The following is a 20,698-nucleotide window of genomic DNA, read 5'->3' on the forward strand; positions in this document are numbered from 1 at the left end:
AATAATATTACCTGCACTATGCACGTTGAACAAAAAAACAGTCATATAGAGAAAATTAAGAAACATTTTATGTCTGTAGATTTTAGGCTTGCTATTGGTTCGAATTCCAGACCCTTATGTCATATTGCCCTTACAATGTACTGACTGCATATCCCTGATACATCATACAGACACTGAAACCACACTGTTACTTGGGCAGTGTTTGGTACTGTTCTTTTAGCGCTCTATGGTGGCATTACAGTATTTAGGTCTTTGTTTACTAAGCCTACATTCACACGACGTGGTGCAAATTGACCATGATAACCTTCTTCATGACCATTTTGCACCAGAGGGGTGGTCATTTTCAAGGATAACCTATACAATACAGTGCATGGAGGGATCCATGAAGATGGATAAAAATAGAGCATGACCTATATTTTGATGGTCCTTGACAACATACTGTCAAAATATTGGTAATATGAATAGCCCCCATTCACAGACATTGAAAGTAATGTGGCCTTTAAAAATCAGCCATCATACATCCAATTGCATCATTGGTGTGAATGTGGGTTTATATAGCTTTTAGGATAAATCTTTGGAGCTTTATGTAAGTACCATCTTAATTTTCCCTGTCCTCTCATAATGGCTCCTGTTTTTTGTACCAGGCCCACTCCCTCGTAGAATAAGGTATGCCAATCTGGGACTGAGCAAGATGAAAGGGACGGGCTTCCTCCTTTTTACATAAAGTGGTTTGTGCCCTTCCTGAATGGAAAGTATACGAAAGAAAACTTTTCATACACCAAAATACGACACTGAGTAACACTATTTAGAATGGATTCACTATATAATTGTTTATGCCTTTTACCAATCCAATATATGTAAATATGGCCTTACAGGTTCTTTATAAAATGACTTGTATTTTAAGTTTAGTGTCCCTTGAATGAAAAGATAAGATGTTGGAGTTATTACTAGGCTTCACCTAGGAGGGAGAGCTCAATACTTACGCCTTTAGGCGCAAATACATCTGGAATATTATATTATCAAATTGACAGAATTAATTTCATTGTTTCAAATGTATACCGATAACCCATTAATATTTCAGCAGGAGGGGCAGGCACGAGAGCTGTCTGTAGTAATCGGTAGCGGCAGTACAAATATTACTGCCATACAATTAGTATTCATTGTACTGCTTCACTACTCACAATTCAACATGTCCCCCCGTAAAACAATGCGCAGTTCTATGTTCAGGTATTCGGCCTGAGTGAAGTTCATCTGGCTTGAGGGAAATGGCAGATAATGAGTTTTCCAACCGCAGGTAATTAGAAATGAATCAGACTTTAAAGAGCCATCTGTTCGGGCAAGTTTTTCTATACAAAACAGCCCTTGGCAATAAGTTGTGGATTTCCTAAATAAAAAATGTTTTGGCACACTAAATACCAGAACTAGCTAAAAATATCCAATAAAAAGCAGTTTGCGAAATTGTTTTCTTCCGGCCTTTATAGGAATACTCCAGCTGTATCACATATATTAACCTAGTTTGGCGGAATGTAGCTGTTATCAGTAGCCCTTACTATAATCTGTGTTATATTTAATACACTGTCGCATTACACGGATGAATTCTTTGTCATAGTCGCTCTGCAACTTAGACAAAGTCCTCAGTTTCCTAAGGAGCAGAACAGATGGTGCGCTGGGTGCGCTCATAGATGTCAGGTTCTCATCCCACCCAATCAGAGCTGACGAAATGTTGACTGTACCCGATGAATAGGAAGGAAAATATTGGCCCTGATAGGTTAAAAAAACCTAATTTATCTGATTAATGTAAGAATTCCTGTATGTTGTGCCGTTCTTAATATACTTTGACCCCTTTAAAGCTGACCCATTAACCTGATATAGTGAACAAGGATGGATGAATTCAGTTGTTAAGTGCTGGATGGGGGTGAAAAGCATTGACCTTCTTATATATTTTATGATTAAAAACATATTCCTATTGACTTTAAAATCTGCTATTCTGTATCATGACATTTTTGTCTAACACACATAATACCATTATTGTCTAATAAAACCCTACAAAGTATGTAATAAGTGATTTATTCAATTCCATGTTCATCACAGAATTCAGTAGGTTCTGTAAGTTTAGTTTCCCAGCAACCACCTTTATATACTGCATACAACTACAGTGGTCACCAAGGCCCCATCTGCTGCGCAGGAGAATTTGGGGAATATTTATTATTAAGCTTGTGCCAAATAGCTTTTTAAATGCCAGTTGTAGCAAAGATTCTTGGACTTGGTGTTTTTGCGCCTTTCATGGATTTAATATCATTTATACCAGTTTACTGGTACAAAGGATCAATGAAATTTACACCAACTACAATCTGGCATAGATACCAGCCTGGCGGAGGAGTCGCCACATTTATGAAGAGGCATGCTCCTTATCATCAAATACTCCATTTCTCTCCATGTTAAAGGAATGGACTTGTTAAATGTCAACATATCTGATTCTTTATTCCCAAGGGAGATAGTACGCCACTGCCAGTGCCATATAAACCGGAGGCTTATTCTCACTATTGTGCTGAGCCCAGAATACATATGTAGGGCTGAATTTGAATGAGCAGTAGGACAAGTGCTAAAGATCCTTTATCTTGGTGACTAGTGAGGTCCAAGGAATTGTACATCCTTCAAGTCTAAGGTGAAAAAATGATAAAGATTATAATAAAACATCTTGCTGTAAAGAAGATCTAGTGAACATTACTAGCAAATTACTTTCAATCGCTATTATACATAACACTGGCATAGTCTAAGTACTTTATATTGGTAGCAATATAAATATGTTTTTGTAAAAAATGAATATGGCATCTGCTACAGTCATAGACGGTTGTGACAATTCCCAGGTGACATTCTTCTGGTACGGTTTGTACACTGGATCTGCATGTTAAATAGTCCTTAATGTATCTAATCAATTCCTCACATGAATAGATTGATTTAAATAGCAGTATGGGCTTCACGTAACTATGCATATATTGTGGTGTCTATATGACACGTACTGCATCTTACATGTCTAGGGAATATGTCTTACTTCTTATAAATGATTGTACCACCAAGTCTTGGCTACGGCTCTGACTGTACAAAGTTTGGGCACATTAAGAGTGTCTGTGGGGGAGGGGGCTATTACGGAGAAAGATAGAATTAAAATATTTGTAAATAATTGGCAACAGATGTTTCATTAGAACAATTGGGAACATATAAGTAATGGCATACATCTTTCAATCTGTAATTTGTCATAAATGTGTAATTTATGTGGTATTATAAGTCAAATATTATTTGCATTAATCATAAAAGGATTTGGTCCCCCACATCCAGTATGGTAGGTACTGGATCATGACATTTTCTAGCTAATTACATCATGCATGAAAAATATATATTTGCCTTCTAAAAGTGGATCTGTCATCAGCTGATGCTGCCCTCCACCTCCACCAAGTCCAGCTCTTTGCACCCTTTATTAGGCACTGCTCTATTGATTCCAGCACAGTTGGAATTTTTTCACTAGCCCTCACCATCCTTGAGCGCTGTTAGTTTTGATGCCTGATGAGCTATTTGGGCTCCATACCATCAGATGAACAGTGTCAGGCTGGAGCAGACAAGGGAGAGTGATATCAGGAATCTAAACTAACCACATTGATTTTTTGGGAATGGGAGCTAGAGAAAAAAAAATCCAAATGTACTGGAATCAGTGGAGCTGCACCTTTTGTCAGAGGCAAAGAACTGGAGTTGTTGGAGGTAGTGAATGGTTCTCTTTAAAGAGGACCTCTCATGTCCTCATGCACATGTGGTTTTATATAGAAAGTCGACAGTTCCTCACAATCAGTGTGGCTCACAGCTTAGCGTCATTGATGGGTGGTAAGGAACGCCCCTTCTGACGACACAGGGCTATGGATGAGTACTGTCAGGAGGGACGTTCCTCACAGCCTAACTAGACGGTCAGGAACACCCTTCTGACTGTGGGCAGACATCAGTAACAGCACCAATATCTCTAGCCCCAGGACACATAATGGGAAAGCTGACAGTGCACTGAATTCAGTGCACTGTCGACTTTCTAGCGGTATATAAAACCGCATGTGCAAGACCATTTCTTACACTAAACATGGCCCATAATCCTGTTCTGCGCCTTTCTCCCCGTTCTATGCAAATGCTAGAGGTGCGAGAAAGGTGAGGACAGGAGCACCTCAGCCCATCATAATGTCAGTTATAAATAAAGTTATAAGGTCAGTTTGTAACTGTGATAAACCTCCATTCAGGCCGAAGCCTCTATATTTTTCAGTCAGTCATGTGCTGCACCAGTCGGGGCTTCTGTGTCCAGTAAGTTCTTTGATTTTCCTAGTAGTCAAATGGCTAAAAATGTCATTTGGCTAATAGTTGTGGGGACCTGCTGTCTTTACATTCTGTAGGGAAACATTGTCTTAATACAGATCCTCTTTAAGACATGCATTGTGTCTTAGGGTCCATTCACACGGAGTAACGTGTCGCGTGATCTGGCACGTATATGGCGTGTGAGACTTTGCGCCGTAAAAGCTCCCATTGATTACGCCGCAAAATCACAGCCGCAAAATAACGCGGCGTATACGATTCGGGCTCCCATTGAAATCAATGGGAGCTTTTACGGCGCGCAAAGTCTCACACGCTGTATACATGCCAGATCACGCCACACGTTACTCTGTGTGAATGGGCCCTTAGACACTGTATATTGCAACAAAAGTATTGGATACCCTTCTTAATCACTCTATTCCAGTGTTTTATTCAGTCCCATTACCACAGGTCTATAAAATCCATCACCTAACCATATCGTCTGCCTTTAAAAACATTTGCGAAAGAATGGGTTGTTATTCAGAGCTCAGTGAAGTCCAGCATAGTGCTGTAATAGGGTACAACCATTGCAACAAGTAAGATTCTGTCATTCCATCCCTCCTAGATATTGCACCATAATCTGTCAGTGGTATTATGGAACAGGGGAAGGGTTTAGGAACCACAATAACCTAGCCATGGCATGGGTTTCTATTGCTGAGCATCTGCATGCAAGTCTTACATCACCAACCTCAATGCCAAGTGTCAGATGGAGTGGAATTGTGTTCTGTGAAGTGACCAGTCACATTTCTCTATCTGGCAGTCTGATGGACAAGTCTGAATTTGCCAAATTTCAGGTGAATGCCTGACTGCTTTGTGACAAATGTAAAGATTTGTAGAGGGGGGATAATGCTATGGGTTGTTTTATAGGGATTGTCCTAAGTCCATTAGTTCCAGTGAAGTGCTGCTATTGCAGCATGCCAAGACATTTTGGACAATTGTATGTTTTCAACTTTGTGGAAGCAATTTGGGTAAGGTCTTTTCTGTACCAACAAACAAAACAAGGTCCATAAAGGTATAGTTCGGTGAATTTGGTGTGGAAGAATCTGACTGGCCAGCACCCCCCCCCCCCCCCCCGACCCCATAAATACCTTTTGAATGAACCAGAATGGAAATTACTAGACAGGACCTCACAGACAAACTCCAAAATCTAGACCGGAAACAAAGAGGGAGCACCCCCATATTAATGCCTATGGATTTTGAATGGAATGTCTTCAAAACTCCTCTAGTTGTAATGTGTAGGTATCCCAATGCTTTTGTCCATATACTGTAGCAAAATAGTTTAAGTATGTGCAATACTTCTATTTCAATCTGAATGTCATACATATTTAGAAGTAGTAGTAGCTTTGTTGAATTTGTGATTTCACATAAGATATCACTATTACATATTCATGGATTTTCAAGGGCTGTGGACATTTCCATGCCCTGTTTACTGTGATGTGGCCGCAAAATGTGACCATCACATGATTGCTTAAATCACATATAAATTTACCTTTAGCTCGGCAGATGGGGGAGCATTCACAATATTAGTGACTTATGGTAGGTGGGGGACACTTTTAAAGATTTTGCATTAGTTCATTGGAGGTTCAATGTCACATTTAGACAGATAATAAACTCCTGTAACCAGATCCCACATTCTGGGTTGCAGTTATATCACAGCCATGAAGTGCTGATAACATTATATAATATATAATTCCATAAGAGAATAACTAAAGTGGTTCCAAAAACTCTCTCAGCTCTATACGATATATGTGCCATTATTCCAGTTACTTGTCATATGCTTTGTGGTGCTTACTGTGTCTATTATCTACAGATATATTGTTAGTATTCACCATGATGATCACACAGGTGTAGAAAAAATAGATTATGTTAAAATATATGCATTTTCTAATTTGGAATTTTTGATTTAAAACTAAACAGATGTATAACATGAATCTACTTACTGAATAAAACATCAATACATTCACTGTTACGATGGAAGAAATCAAAGGAGTATGCAGTAACTGAGTTATATATGTATATTGTACGATTACAGAACTGAAATTCCATATTTTGTTATTCCCATATAGTATCTATCAGCAAGATATTATCAGACAGAAGATAACACTTTTGGGATCTATGAGCTGGATAAAGGAATAAAGGAGAATGGGGAAGCATCAGAAACTGGGAAACTGGTGCAGACTTCTGATCTATTGACGTGGCATTGGAATCGATCATGCATGTATAATACCGGACAGATAGATAATCTTTTAATCTACTTTCTAACAGGTTCTGATTCTTTACAAAGCACAGCGGAGTCATCACTATAAAAATTAGTGGGGGACACTGTTATCTACTGGCATGTCTGCGATATATGTCAAGAAGTAGTTGATGGTAGAAATTTCCTCTAATGTAAATTAAGATTGCATGTGTGGTATAATAGGGCACAGTGACATTGAATGAGAGAGTGGCAATGACAGTATGATAAAAGCTAGCTCTGCATGTTGTAAACCCCAGAAGGAAGGTTACACACTCCAGAAAGTACATAAAGGCTTCACCCTTCTAAACATTTGCCAGTAAAGAGCCTTAATGTGCACAATGTAAGACATTGATGGTTACATAGTGTTTAATGAAATAAACCTAATGAAAGCCACTTGGTATTTCATCCAGCTAAATTTACCCTCGGGGGAATTCTTTTATAGACACAGCCTGCAATTCATTTAATCAGGGAAAGGGAAATTGATAACCCACGCTGGCATTTAAAGTGTCATTTATTTTTATCTCTCAGATCACCCCTAACTGCTTTAGAGCGCTGCTTAGCATTGGAGGGGAGTACAGGATGGCTGCTGAATATACATGTGATTCACCAAGCAGACCAGGCTACTGTCATTCTAGAGATATCACTATACAGTGTATAAACCACTCCGCGTGACACAGGCATTTATCATTATATAGATAATGGTTAAATTTTCCTTTCGGTGTACCAAAGCCTTGTATAGATCATTTATACTATTCATAGTTTATAGTTACGTACTAGAAACTGTGTGCAATTTATTGATCTGTTCCTATATGACATGTAGTGTCTTCCTCGGTATAATGAGAAAGACCATATCTTGTACAATTTGCACATCCTTGCTGAAAAAAACGAGCATGCTCAATGAAAATCACTGTGTCTACCATATGGCATTCCCTGTATTGATAATGCACACCTTGGCTGTGATATAGATGCATCTATGAAAATCCGCATGATCCACCAATGCAGAAAAAAAAATTAAGAAAATGAATATTTATCATTTTAGCCAAAAGCCCAACCAATGACCTCCTTCCTATACATAACATTCAGAGGAGACTACTCGGAGGTGCTTTTAGCCAAGAGGAGACACACAAGGAGGATCTAGGAACTATAGTTTCTCATAAGCCAGCGGTGGTAAGAGTTCTGATACCTGTTGCCCATTCTACTCTAGGAAGACAGTGGCACTAACAAGAATAAAGGGCTGAAGGTACATATATGGCAGAAAATTGTAACTTATTTCTGCTTGGGAGTCTCCTTTAGATTTCCTATGGCTAATAGAAGCAAGTCTAATAATAATTCTTATATTATGGAAAAGTTATTCAATCTATCTATTTACCTATGTATTTATCTATCTCCTAACAGATTCCCTTAGACATAACAAAAGTGGTTTGATCACACATCCTTTATATTTCGCTGGTTTTATAACATTATTTATATCAAGTTTTTTGATAGTAAGTTTATGTGCATGTGTTAAGTAAGATATTATGAGTACTTTGATTTATAAGGCATAATATAGACTAATTTATTCTATTGCAAGCAGCAAAATACAGAAATATAGAATTTTTCTAACGTCAACACCATGAGCTCTGCTTGGATAGTCCATAGGTTTTTGGTTTTCAAATCCATCCAGCACTAAATCTAAGCAACTGCAATAAGTCTCATCCATCCTTCTAGATAACATATACATAGAATAGGTTGCTGCTATTTCAGAATGAAGCTTTCCACTTACTGTCAACTTGGAGGAGCAGATGCTGCTATGTGCAGACAATGGGGTGACTTCTCTTTGCTTCTTATTTACAGACCTAGAATTGTGGTATTTGTGTTTCTTTCTTCTTGACCGATGTCTTTCTTCGTTAGATTGCTCCCTTGTTCTGAATACGGAAGAAGAAACCATTAGGTTTCAGAAGATGTTTAAGAGATTGAAAACTAGAATTAATCATAATAACCATGTAAGATGATTTTAGGCCAATAAAGCTCGGCTTGTTCAGAAGTGATGTTCTCTTTGCTGCTATTTTATTGTAACAACGCACAATCTATCTTGGATTAGAAATCTTTTTGTATTTCAGTCTGCATAATGAAAAACTATTAAAGGGAAAAGTCTTGTATCAGATTTTAGAATAATTTAAGAATTAGATATAAGTATACAGTATCAAAATCACAAAGGGATTTGCAATCATTTTTTTTTTTTTTTTTTTTTTTTTACAAATTTGTTCAAATATGACTTGCAACTATTTGTGTCTTTCTTTTACTCTGCCACTTCTTCAGTGAGTTCAGTCAATTCATTGCACAACAAATTTTATCTAAACTAAGCTATTTATTAGGTGGTAAAAACAGACTAAATCTAGAAGTGCATCAGCATCAGCCACTGTGATAAACATGTTATGTTTTCAAACTACCTTATTCACAAGTCCATTTTTCATGTACGTGTTCTATCAGTGTTGTCCAAGGACATTTTAGTTTTATAGTCATGTTGTGTCAGGGCCTTATCTGTTTTATGTCAGTGAAAAACGGAACAAAAATTTTTGAAAAAAATTGCTATACTTTGTATAGAGTTTGAACTGTGAAAAATGCATATTACATGGGTGACATCCATATGTTTCCCATTTTTTTTTCAAGGACCCATACACTTTAATAGACATTCATGATCTAGTTAAGCAATTCCCCAGTGGTTGCAGCTGAAACAAGGAAGGAAGAGAATGGCAGAGACAGTGAGTACTATACTTGACCCAGACCCTGTCCCTGCCTACCTGCCTCAACTATCCTAAGCGGTAGCTGGGCTACTGGGTGACAGTCCCTTCTCTGAATAAATGTAACAGAGAACAGAACAAGACAAAACAACACAGAAGCAGAGTCAGCAAGCCGAGGTCAACCCAGAGAGACAAATCGAAATCCAAAAGAGTAGTAGCAAGGGAAGCCAAAGGTCAGAAGTCAGTAATACAATACTATAGCAAGAGAAGTTCTTAGCAAAGACAGAGTTTCGATAGTCAGCAAACCTGTGTGGGCTCATAACCTGTTTATAGGAAGTCCAGAGCCCGCCCCAGACTTGATTGGCAGATAAGCTATCAATCACACAGGTATGGCTAACATTAACTATTAGAGGAGCAGAGAGAAACCAAGGAGAAGGAAATGGGTGTAGTGGAAAATCAATTACAGAGAACAGGGAATAGGACAGTGTTCAGACGATACAAGACGAACCTAAAGCAAGGAATAATAACTGAATATGCCTCCTGCGTTGCAGTGCGCGTGGGTAGGGTGGTACAGAGGGCTAAGCAGGCAGTGACATTACAGTCTCCTTTTTTTTATTCCTTTCAGACCTTAAATATAAATGGACCTGTAAATAATCACATTGAAATCAATATGTATATACGTATTTCATTCAAAAAAATGCAGAGCATTTACGTAAAAAAAGTATGTGTGAATAAGCCCTAAGTTTGCTCTGTCAGTAAGTGTGTGCCCCTGCTGTCACTGTTGTGGAGTCCTCAAGAAAACTTCCTTATTTTTCTTCCTTTTTTGATGATTATCTTGTCCAAATAATGGACAGCTCAATGGAAAGCAACTCCTATATAAAGAACAGAGCCTTGCATTTTTTTTTTGTGTTGGTGGTTTTCCTACAATACTTACAGTATGCAGCTACTAACTGTATATATTTAATATCTCATTCCCATCTTCATACATTATTTTATTACTTTCCTTAACTCTACTCTTTTGGATTTTCCCTGAAAATATGCTCTAACCTGGAAAATCAAACACACTCGCTCCACAGACCACAAAATACTGATCATAATGAGATCTCAGTACTTTCTGTATTTGGTTTTGCAGTGAGCGAGACCATTTGTAGACCTTTGATCTGCAGTAAGATAAGCACACATCACCTTCAGTACGCCAAGACGCCTACACACTGTTCTCCCAAGAGGACTCTTGCTGCCCGCACCTTCACTGTACTGAACCTGTTCATTGCAATCCTTGGTTACAGTTAACACAAGCTAAAAACCTACTGTGTGACCATTACATCGCAGCCTGCAATGTCACTTGCTCCACATGTACGGAGAAGATTCTTTACCCGGTTTCATAACATAAATGACAGCTGCCAGGTAGCAGGATGAAAGGTGTAAATGATCTCGCGTGTAGAGGTCTACAAAAACAACTGGACACATGCAGTGACAACTGTCTGTCACCTTCATAAAAAGCTACAGAAACTGAAGCTTTGTAATGTAAATAATAGAGCAGAAAATCACCTTGGCACCAGTTACATGCTGCTTTTTCCATGGAATATCCCACTGACAGCCATTACATTGTACGAATACAGCAGGACTCCCATAAAGTCAAATGAAAGATGAATTGTTTTATATTCAACAATCATACGAGGTATTTTTTGCGTTCTCTGGGAAATATTGTGCAGTAATTTCATGAAAACTACTCTACAGGTTACTGTTCAGAAAACAACTGGTTGCATAGGAAAATTTGCTGGGTTCAGTATCTATACCTATAGCTTTCAGAATTAAGAAAATCCATGTGGTACAAAGATTGGTGATCATCACGCACTATAGTACATTTTAGGTTTCTTACCCCAAATAGGTCAAAAATTGTGTACTAGGCTCCTTCAATAGTCATCAATTTACCAACATGCCCTTTGAAATCCGACTAGCTTCACATGCTCCTATGGACACACAATAAATGTATTCATGCCAGAAACCTGAGTGGTCAGTGCCACGGAGGGGAGACCAAAAGTTACTAATAGCGTCACTGTAAAGTTATTTAGTAATATTTTACTACACACAGGCTCTTTTTCAGACAAAAAAAAAATCAGACCTCACATGGACCCAAAACTTTTCTCTCCACTTTTTTAAAGTGGAATGGGAACAGAATCCCTGCGCAGAATACAAACGCAGGTGCAAACCTAGCCTGACTATCACTGTGACCAGGATTAACCTTGAAAATTGCAGCGTTAGTTGGGGGGCTGGCCATTCACAAGAAATGCTGGGCAACTCCTGATATGAAAATAAACAGGAACTGCCTGGCAATTCAAATTATTAGTTGGCAGCAAGATGACATTAACAACAACATACACATTTTTGTGAATAAGGGCTTCTCCAGCTCTTTTAAAAAGATGCCCCTTTTCTCTAAATAGTGTGTGGCTTCACTCCAAGGCCAGTTGCAGACAACCTTGCTGCAACTGGCCTGTCGTGAATTAAAAGCCTGGGCTGCGCATGGGGGACACAGAGATGTCCCTATTTGCCGCCCTTGCATGGACCATGCTTCCGCGACTCTTTTCGTTAAATGAATAGAAGTTGCAGAAGAATGTGCCGCAAAATACAACAGGAATAGGAACTGTCCTATCTGATGCGGCCTGGACTGTCTGCCCGCACACGAACTGTGAAAATCATGGTCTGGTGTACGGCCCCAAAGAAAAGAATGGGTCAGTGTGATATCGTGAAATACACGGATAGCACATGGACCCACACCATGATCATCTGCAAGGGGCCTCAGGTAGTGTAAACGCTGCAGTTTGCTGCAGTAGAAACGACATGGCAAAAACCGCAGCCCATGAAAAGTGGAAGGGATTCTAGTAAATTTCAATCACACAGTGCAGAAAAATACCCACAGCAGAAATGTTCCTAAATGGTTGTGTGTTTGGAAATTGCAGCATGTCAATTATACCTATGGAAACGGCGGCAGTTTCCCAATAGGTATAATTGAAATAGAATGTCTGCAGAGAAAAACTGTTGTTTGTATTCCACCAAGTGACGCTCCTATATTCAGACTGGCTGCTGTTAGGCTGAATTCGCAGCAGAGGGAAAAAGACACCTGTGGCCAGGATCAGTGAGGGTGTCAGTGTTCAGATCCCCAAAATTCAGGTATTTATCCTCTACCCTAAGCATAGAAGATAAATACATTTCATAGCATTACTTGTATTCATATTAACATGGCATTGATGCTTACTTGTTGTGTAAGCAGGTAAACCTGGGGACACATGAAGGACTCAATGGAGACAGCAGGACTAGACCAGATTTAGTTGGGTTGAGAGGAGGGAGACCACATGAGAATTACACTGCACTGTACCTGGGCTGTCAGATCACTCCACTGCTGAGATGATGGTGGCAACGCAGTGATCGACAGCCAGGGGTCAGGGGAGCAAGGAGGATTCATCATTCAGGAGTTGGAGCATCCCTAATGGATCAGGAGCAGTACTGTTGATGTTGCTGGTAAGTGAGTGTGCAGAAAGGTGGTGTGGCGGTATCTGTCTACACTGCCGAGCTGCCTTCATGCCAATCCCCTCCCCTGCCAAAACTTCTACACACGCCGAGGACAGGTCCCTCTCAGCGTGTTTTTAAAGCAGACTGTCTTGGGTTGGTTTAGGTTAACGAAATAGGGCTCCAAAATGCCACCCCTAGGTTTCCATGAGTAGCGCCGCCTCATGTTGCCTCATTAAAGGTTTGCCCCTAACTTGCATATATCCCTCCCTAACTTGCTTCGGGTTCTTAAATCTTATGGTTATCCCAACTAAGATGGAGGCGCTGCCCCTTAACATCCCTGACTCCGATTTGCGCCTGCTGAAGTCTAATTTTGACTTCCAATGGAGTGACCATTCTATTTGATACTTAGGCATTCAATGTCCACATCCTATTCTACTCTATATGCAGTCAATTATCCAGGTCTGTTTGCTGAATTGCGGTCCCTTCTGGATAAGTGGCGGCCTTTTCGCATTTCTTTGTTGGGTCATATAGCCGCGGTTAAGATGTCCCTTCTTCCGAAACTACCTGTCGCAGTTCCCCGGGGTGAGCTCCGTGCCCTTCAGAAGTCTTTTTTCCAATGCATATGGGATGGCAAGCGTCACCGAATTCCCCGCTCGGTCATGATTGCAGGTAGGGAGGGAGGGGGGCTAGCGGTCCCACATCTAGTGCACTACTGCTAGGCTTACCATTTACGGTGTGTCCCGTTCTGAGCAGCATCTCGGGCGTTTCTGAAATGGGTAGAAATCGAGAAACTCTGGCTGGCTCCGGCCCACCATAACGCCTTTCTGTGGTCCCGCTCTCCCCCTCCTCTCCCCACTCCACTCCTTGGCCCCATCCGCTTTACACGGTCTATCTGGGCCACTTGCTCGAAACATTTCTCCTTGGCAGTCCCCTGCTCTTCCATGATTTCTTTCCTCTATAACCCCCTCCTTCCAGAGGGGCTTACCGCAGGGATGGTATGCCCGTGGAGTAAGTTGGGTCTTTTTCATATTGCAGACCTGATCGACCCCTTGACTTTGGAACTCAGGCCCTTCGATCATTTCACAAGTGTATTGCATTTACCTACCTCTGAATGGTTACATTATAGGCAGATTGCTCACTTTATGGTTTCCCAATTTGGTTCCCTGAAAGTCTCATGGCCCACAGTCTTTGAAAGGGTCTGTAAGGCAGGTACTTCCACTTCTGGTTTAATTTCAAGTATCTATAGGCTTCTTATTTCCTCGGAATCGAGTGGCCCTCCCTCCCATAAGTATATGGACCGATGGTCTAGGGCAGGGGTAGGGAACCTTTAGCTCTCCAGCTGCTGTGAAACTACAACTCCCAGCATGCTCCATTCACTTCCATGGGAGTTCCCAGAACAGCAGAGCCAGTATGCATGATGGGAGTTGTAGTTTTGCAACAGCTGGAGAGCCGTACGTTCCCTACCCCTGGTCTAGGGCATTGAATAGGAAGATAACCCCCACCCAGTGGCAGGTTATCTGGTCCCGTGCGGCCAAATCCTCCACATGCATCAGCTTCAGAGAGACTCAATACAAACTGTTAATGCATTGGTATCTCACCCCTGCCCTTCTGCACTCGCTTAACCCTAGCGTTCCACCTGTTTGCTGACGTTGCGGGGCAGGGATGGGCACCCTGTGCCATATTTTTTGGGATTGTCCAGGTATCCGCCCCTTTTGGCGGGAGATGCAGCCCCTTATGGAGGCTCTCTTTATTCAAGGGGTCCCGTTGGACTCTCTTATCTACCTGCTCAATCTCCCCCCCCCCTCATTTGGGTAAATATACATCTAAATTGTTCGTGTACCTGTGCACGGCGGCTAAAACCCTCATTGTCCTGCACGGGAAGCGTACTCTGCCCCCCACTGGTCCTGACTTAGTGGCGCATCTAAAAGACGTGCGTAGCATGGAGTTCTTGACGGCTTCCCTTAACCCCTTCCCGCCGATGGCACTTTTTGACTTCCTGACCAAGCTTGATTTTTCAAAACTGACATGTGTCACTTTATAAGGCAATAACTTGGAACGCTTTAACTTACCAAAGTGATTTTAAGATTGTTTTTTCGTAACACATTGTACTTCATGTTAGTGGTAAATTTTGGTTGATATGTTTTGTGTTTAATTATGAAAAAATTGGAAATTTGGTGGAAATTTTGAAAAATATGCATTTTATAAAGTTTGAAATGATGTGCATTCCATACAGATAGTCAGACTGCCAAAATTATATCCTAAATCTCATGTTCCAGATCTCTGCTTTATGTCGGCATCAAACTTTAGGCGCCCTTTTAATTTTTACGGACATTATAAGATTTACAAGTGAAACAACAATATTCAAAATTTTCAAGAAATTTCCAAAACCCATTTTTTAAAGGGCCTAATCCAGTTATGAAGGCGTTTTGAAAGACCCTTGTATTAGAAACCCCCATAAATCACCCCATTTTCAAAACTGCACCCCTTAAATAAGCCAAAACAACATATACCTAGTAGTTTAACCCTATAAGTGCTTAACAGGAATTAATACAAAATAGAGGAGAAATTTTCAAATTTGAATTTATTTTACTAATATTTTCGTTTAGCCCTAGAATTTGCACATTCACAAGGGGTTAAAGGAGAAAACGCGTCCCGCAATTTGTTAGGCAAGTTCTCCCGACTACCATAGTACCCCACTTGTGGGTGTAAACTAATATATGGACGCACCGCGAGACGCAGAAGGGAAGGCGCACCAAGGAGCTTTTAGAGGGCAGATCTGGCTGTGATCAGTTTCAGGAACCATGTCGCATTTACAAAGCCCTTGAGGAGTCAAAACAGTGGAAACCTCTAGAAAGTGACCCCATTTTGAAAACCGCACCCCTCAAAGAATTTATCAAGTGATGTAGTAGCATTAGTAACCCCGAAGTGAATATGTAAGCTGTGCGGAGTAAATTGGGCACACCAACTCCTATTTTATTTTCCCACTAGCTCCTATGACACGGATGGGGAAGAGGGGCATTCTGGGGGATCAGCGCTGGTGTCTTCTCTCTCATAGCTCTAAATATGGGGTGTCCCCTGAAAACGCTCGCACAGCTTATACATTTCCTTCTAGTCGCAGCCACTTACATCCTAATGATTTGGCGACTTTTAGGGTTTTTGTCTTCACATTGTACAAGCTAGATTTTTATTTTCATTTTCTGGCAATGTGGCCATATGAGGGCTTGGTGTTTGCGGTATTAGATGTACTTTTCAATGCCGCCATTTTGGGCCCTGTAACTTATTGACTACATTTTATTAACTCTTTGTGGGTGGGATGTAAAAGGAAACATCAATTCTGGCATTGCTTTTTAGCATTTATTTTTTTTCCCGCGCAGCGTACAGCATAAGTAACATGTTACCTTTATTCTGCGGGTTGGTACGGTTACGGCGATATCTCATTTATATTATTTAATAATGCTTTGCTATTTCTGCAGAATAAAATTCAATTTAGGGAAAAAAATCATTATTTTTGCATCGCCATCTTCTGAAAGGCATAACATTTTTATTTTTCGCTAGACAGAGCTGGTTGAGGGCTTATTTTTTGCGGGAACACCTCTTCTTTTTATTGGTACCATTTTGGTTTTCATCTGACCATTTGATTACTTTTTATTGAACATTTTGTAAGGGAAAGGTGGTGAATAATCATTATTTTGTGCGGTTTTCTACGTTTATTTTTTACGCCGTTCGCCGTTCGGGTTAAATAATGTTTTAATTTTATTTTTCAGGTTATTACGGACGCGGCGATACCAAATATGTAATTTTTTTTCTATTTTTCTTTATTTTACATAATAAAACATTTTATATGGGGAAAATGGGATTTTTGGGGCTTTATTTATTTCTATTTTATTTGAAACTTATTTAAACTTTTTTATTTTTACTTTTTTCTAACTTTTTTTTTCTGTCCCCATGGGGGATTGAAGCAGTGATCGGCTGATCACCGCTTCACTACATATACACTGCAATACACGTGTTACACGTGTATTGCATTGTATAGGAAGCTGTCAGCCTGTGTAGATGCACAGGCTGACAGCTTCATTTACGGCAGGATCAGCCAGGTGCGAGGAGGGGGTAAGTGAAGGGGCAGACCCGGGGTCACTGATCAGACCCCAGGCTGCCCCCACGAACACCGGCACCCCCCGAAACGGCGCGGGGGATGCCGATCGGCACCATTTTGAAGCGAAACCCCGGAGGTGCCGGCGGTCATGTTGACTGCCGGCATATCAGGGGTTAACACCTGCGATCGGACCCGGTTCCGACCGCGGGTGTCACGGGGCATTGTCAGCCGTGTATTACGGCTGTCACCCGCAGTGCATGGTGTGCGCACAGTTTCTGTGTGCGCACCATGCATCCGCAGTAATAGTACGGCGGTTTGCGGGAAGCCCTTCCTGGCAGCGCCGTACTATTACGGCGAATGTCGGGAAGGGGTTAATCACACCTTGGATGCATTTCAAGCTGTTTGGTCGTCCTGGGACGCTTACTGTGCATTGAATGGTCTCTGATCCCCCCCTTCCTGTTGTCTTTCCCTTTGTGCTGTGTGTTCCCCTTGTCTTATTTGTTCATTATTTGAATTGTTATTGCACTGTTCTGTTTCATTGTTTTATAAGTGCCCTTTTTTACCCTCTTGGGCTTTTGCCTTGTTGTTTTTTGTTGTTCGTTGAAAATCCTTTCAATAAAAATTACAATGATAAAAAAAAAAAAAGGTTTGCCCCTGCGTGGGGCCTCAGCCGTAAAGACAAGTTCATAAATCTGTTTGCAGTGAAAACAGAGTTCTTTTTTTTGCATATTTTTCTGCCGTTTGGTTAGCCAAAAGCATTTAGTAGAAGGGAAAAGTATAAGTGTTGTCTTCTTATTTACCCTTCCTTCAAAAAAAAAAAAAAGCAGCAAAATCTGCAACAAAAAAGCAGCTTTTCTGCAACGTTACTTTATCCAAAAACCTACAGCGCTATTTTTGCCATCATGACATTGGATACTTTGAGAACCCCAAGCACTAGTGGTGCCTCTCACATATGGATCTGGCAGAGCAATAGATCTAATAGACTGATATGGACATCATTGGAGTTTTTCCTAGTCTCATTATTTTAACTTTACTGTATATAAGTCATTTGTTATGTAACAGCTTTTTCTTCATGACACTCTCTTACCTGTTTTCACAGCTTGGGGATCTAGACTCAGTGCTTGGCGAGCGAGAGTGTTGGTAACGACGATGGTGAGATTTTCGTGGTCTTCCACGTGAACTATGTGAAAGACAGAATAAAATCTTTTTAGTTTCTGTTACATTCCCAAAACGTATTTGTTTATACAGTATATGTACAATACTGCGCTATAATGAGCTAGCCCATTACAGGAGGCTCTGTGAATAGCGCTGTATGCATACCTTGTGCAAACTCATTTCAGCCAATAAGAAATCAAATATGACCTCATTTATGTGTCATTATAAATAAAGATTGATACGATAGACAAAATGTCAGCCTCTACTGTGTAATGTAGCATGACTAGGAGGTCCAAGCCGCACTACTATACCCCTCGACATTTTCACCATTGTAAAGGAAGAAGGAAGCTGTAAAAAAGCAGTAGTAAAAGTGAACTGGATCCAGTTTATAGGATGGGTGATTGTAATAACATATTGTCCTAGAGTGACTGGCAACTAGACAAGATGTGTAGTGGAAAACATATTATCCATATGTAATATTGTACAATTATAATGCACATGCCCCATATGTAAAAGCTGTCTTCTATAGTGCTAATCTATAGTTCCATCATGGGTAGTAACATCAGCTCTAGGTTATATTACTTAAAGAGTGTCTATCAGCAGTAAATGATGACTAACCCAACCACAGTACCATGTAGAGGTGATTCTACAAACCAAATATGCCTCTGTTATTCAGCTCGGAGCCCCATTTTCATGTAAATTGTAGTTTTATTCATATTTAACTAGAAAGGAAAGTGCTTTGGGATGTGCACTTTTTCCTAATTTACATATGAATAAAATGTCAATTGTGATGTAGATGGAGTTCCAGAGCTGAAAAATAGAGGCATCTTTGTAAACTGTAGAATCATATCTACAAGGTACTATGATTTGGTTTTTATGGAATGTGCTGCTGATAGACTCCCTTTAACCTAAAATTGATGTTACTAACCATGACGGAAGTATAGATTATCATATTTGGAAACTGTAGTATCACCTCTACAAGGTACTGGGATGAGGTTTCTAACCAATTCCTTTTAAGAGTGAGGTCCCACGTTGCAGAAACGCAGCTTTTTTTTTCTTGCAGATTATGCAGTGGTTTTTCAGCCAAAGCCAATGGTTACAAGAGGAATGGGAATTATATAGGAAGCTCTTATATTTCTCCCTTCTGATCAATCCACTCCTGGCTTTGGTTCAAAAAACTGCAGCAAAATCTGCAACAAAAAATAGCTGCGTATCTGCAATGTGGAGACTTAAGGTGAGTCTGCCACACTTTTGTATGGCTGAAAGTTCTGCATTGTTAAATGTGTTATTTAAGGTAAACTTATGAATTTAAATTAATATAAATGAATAAAAATTATACAGATTTTCTTCTTACAAAATATATCAATGTGTTCAGCTCTTCCAGCTCCATAACCTGCTATCTGACGATAGGACTGAATATTCAACATGGCAGGTTCTCTATAAATAGGGTAGAAACTTACAGTCTGTATGAAAATAGAGTAGTCTATGCTGAACTATTTCTAAGAACTCACATACAATAGGCTATATAATAAATTATAAAGAACGTATTACGTCAGAGATTTGACATTGCCTCAGTCTGACATGAGATGAAAGTTTAATGTGTTAAGTTGCATTACAAAGTAGATCCACATCCTGTTCCCTAAAAAAAACTGTGCCGCTTCAATTCCGTCTACCGTCTTATGGCAGAACCTAAGTACGGCAATTTCCTGCAAACCGAGCACCTACTGCTAAGTCAGTGACTCCTAATGTTATTACTGACAGCAATAATAATCACGGCTGCTCTTCAGAAGATAGAAAGGAAGTCCCCTGTAGTTCATGTCATCCCAATATGCTTTGCAATCAGAATAGAACAGGAAAAAACAGCATGTCTCCTTCTCAGTTATCTGATCTACATGAAGGAATGGAAATGGAGCAGCAATAGACAATGAGAATATTATTACTCACTGTACAATTGTGATGATTGTGATGCTATTTTTCTTTATTTCACACAGTTATCTTGAATAGAAAAGTAACACATTTGGAAGTAACACCTATCAGATTTACATGTGAAATGTCACAATGGTTGGCAATGCAGCCCTTCAGTTAGCAAGAAAAGATCACCATGAGGGTGTTAAAAATTTCATGAAATTGGGAAATTTTTTCTATGGAAGTATTTGTGAACCTGTACAGTCTTCTGAGAAGTAACACAGGACACCAAAATAACATATAGGGGCTACAACAATAGATGTAAAGGACAAATAGTTTAGTATTATTTGTTGGGTCTTGTCTTGATCTCCTGCTGGGTGTATACATTCATAAAATAAGTGGAAGTCTTAGGTTTCATGACTACTCTTCTAATAGGAATGGAAGTTACCCATTTATTTCTTAGCATTCTAAGGTTACTTGACTTAAAGCTGGACTTATGTCCTCTTAAGGTGACCATACACATTAGCTGACTGTAGCAGCATTGGTCAACCATCTAGCATGTATGGGAGTGTCTGGACACAGTCAGGATAAAGGTTTTCAATGTGTCTAAACCAATACCAGGGGTCTATTGCAGCATCTTACTTTTTTTTCTTTGCTTAGAACATATATGCTCAGCCCAGCATAAGGAAATTGCTATAGGAGCAA

The 20,698-nt window shown here is 40.0% G+C and overlaps 1 protein-coding gene across 2 annotated transcripts in view; it reads right to left on the reverse strand.

The window, feature by feature from the left end:
• SRRM4 (serine/arginine repetitive matrix 4) overlaps positions 1-20,698 on the reverse strand; it is a 111,691-nt gene that overhangs the window by 19,769 nt on the left and 71,224 nt on the right. For both annotated transcript variants that reach the window (XM_075273501.1, XM_075273492.1), the window contains 2 exons: positions 18,021-18,113; positions 8,376-8,517 (listed from right to left, as the gene is read on the reverse strand). In XM_075273501.1, coding sequence (XP_075129602.1) covers positions 8,376-8,517; positions 18,021-18,113 — 235 coding nt within the window. The remainder of the gene's footprint in view (positions 1-8,375; positions 8,518-18,020; positions 18,114-20,698) is intronic.

Source organism: Leptodactylus fuscus, chromosome 1, assembly GCF_031893055.1.
Source record: "Leptodactylus fuscus isolate aLepFus1 chromosome 1, aLepFus1.hap2, whole genome shotgun sequence".
NCBI lineage: Eukaryota > Metazoa > Chordata > Amphibia > Anura > Leptodactylidae > Leptodactylus > Leptodactylus fuscus.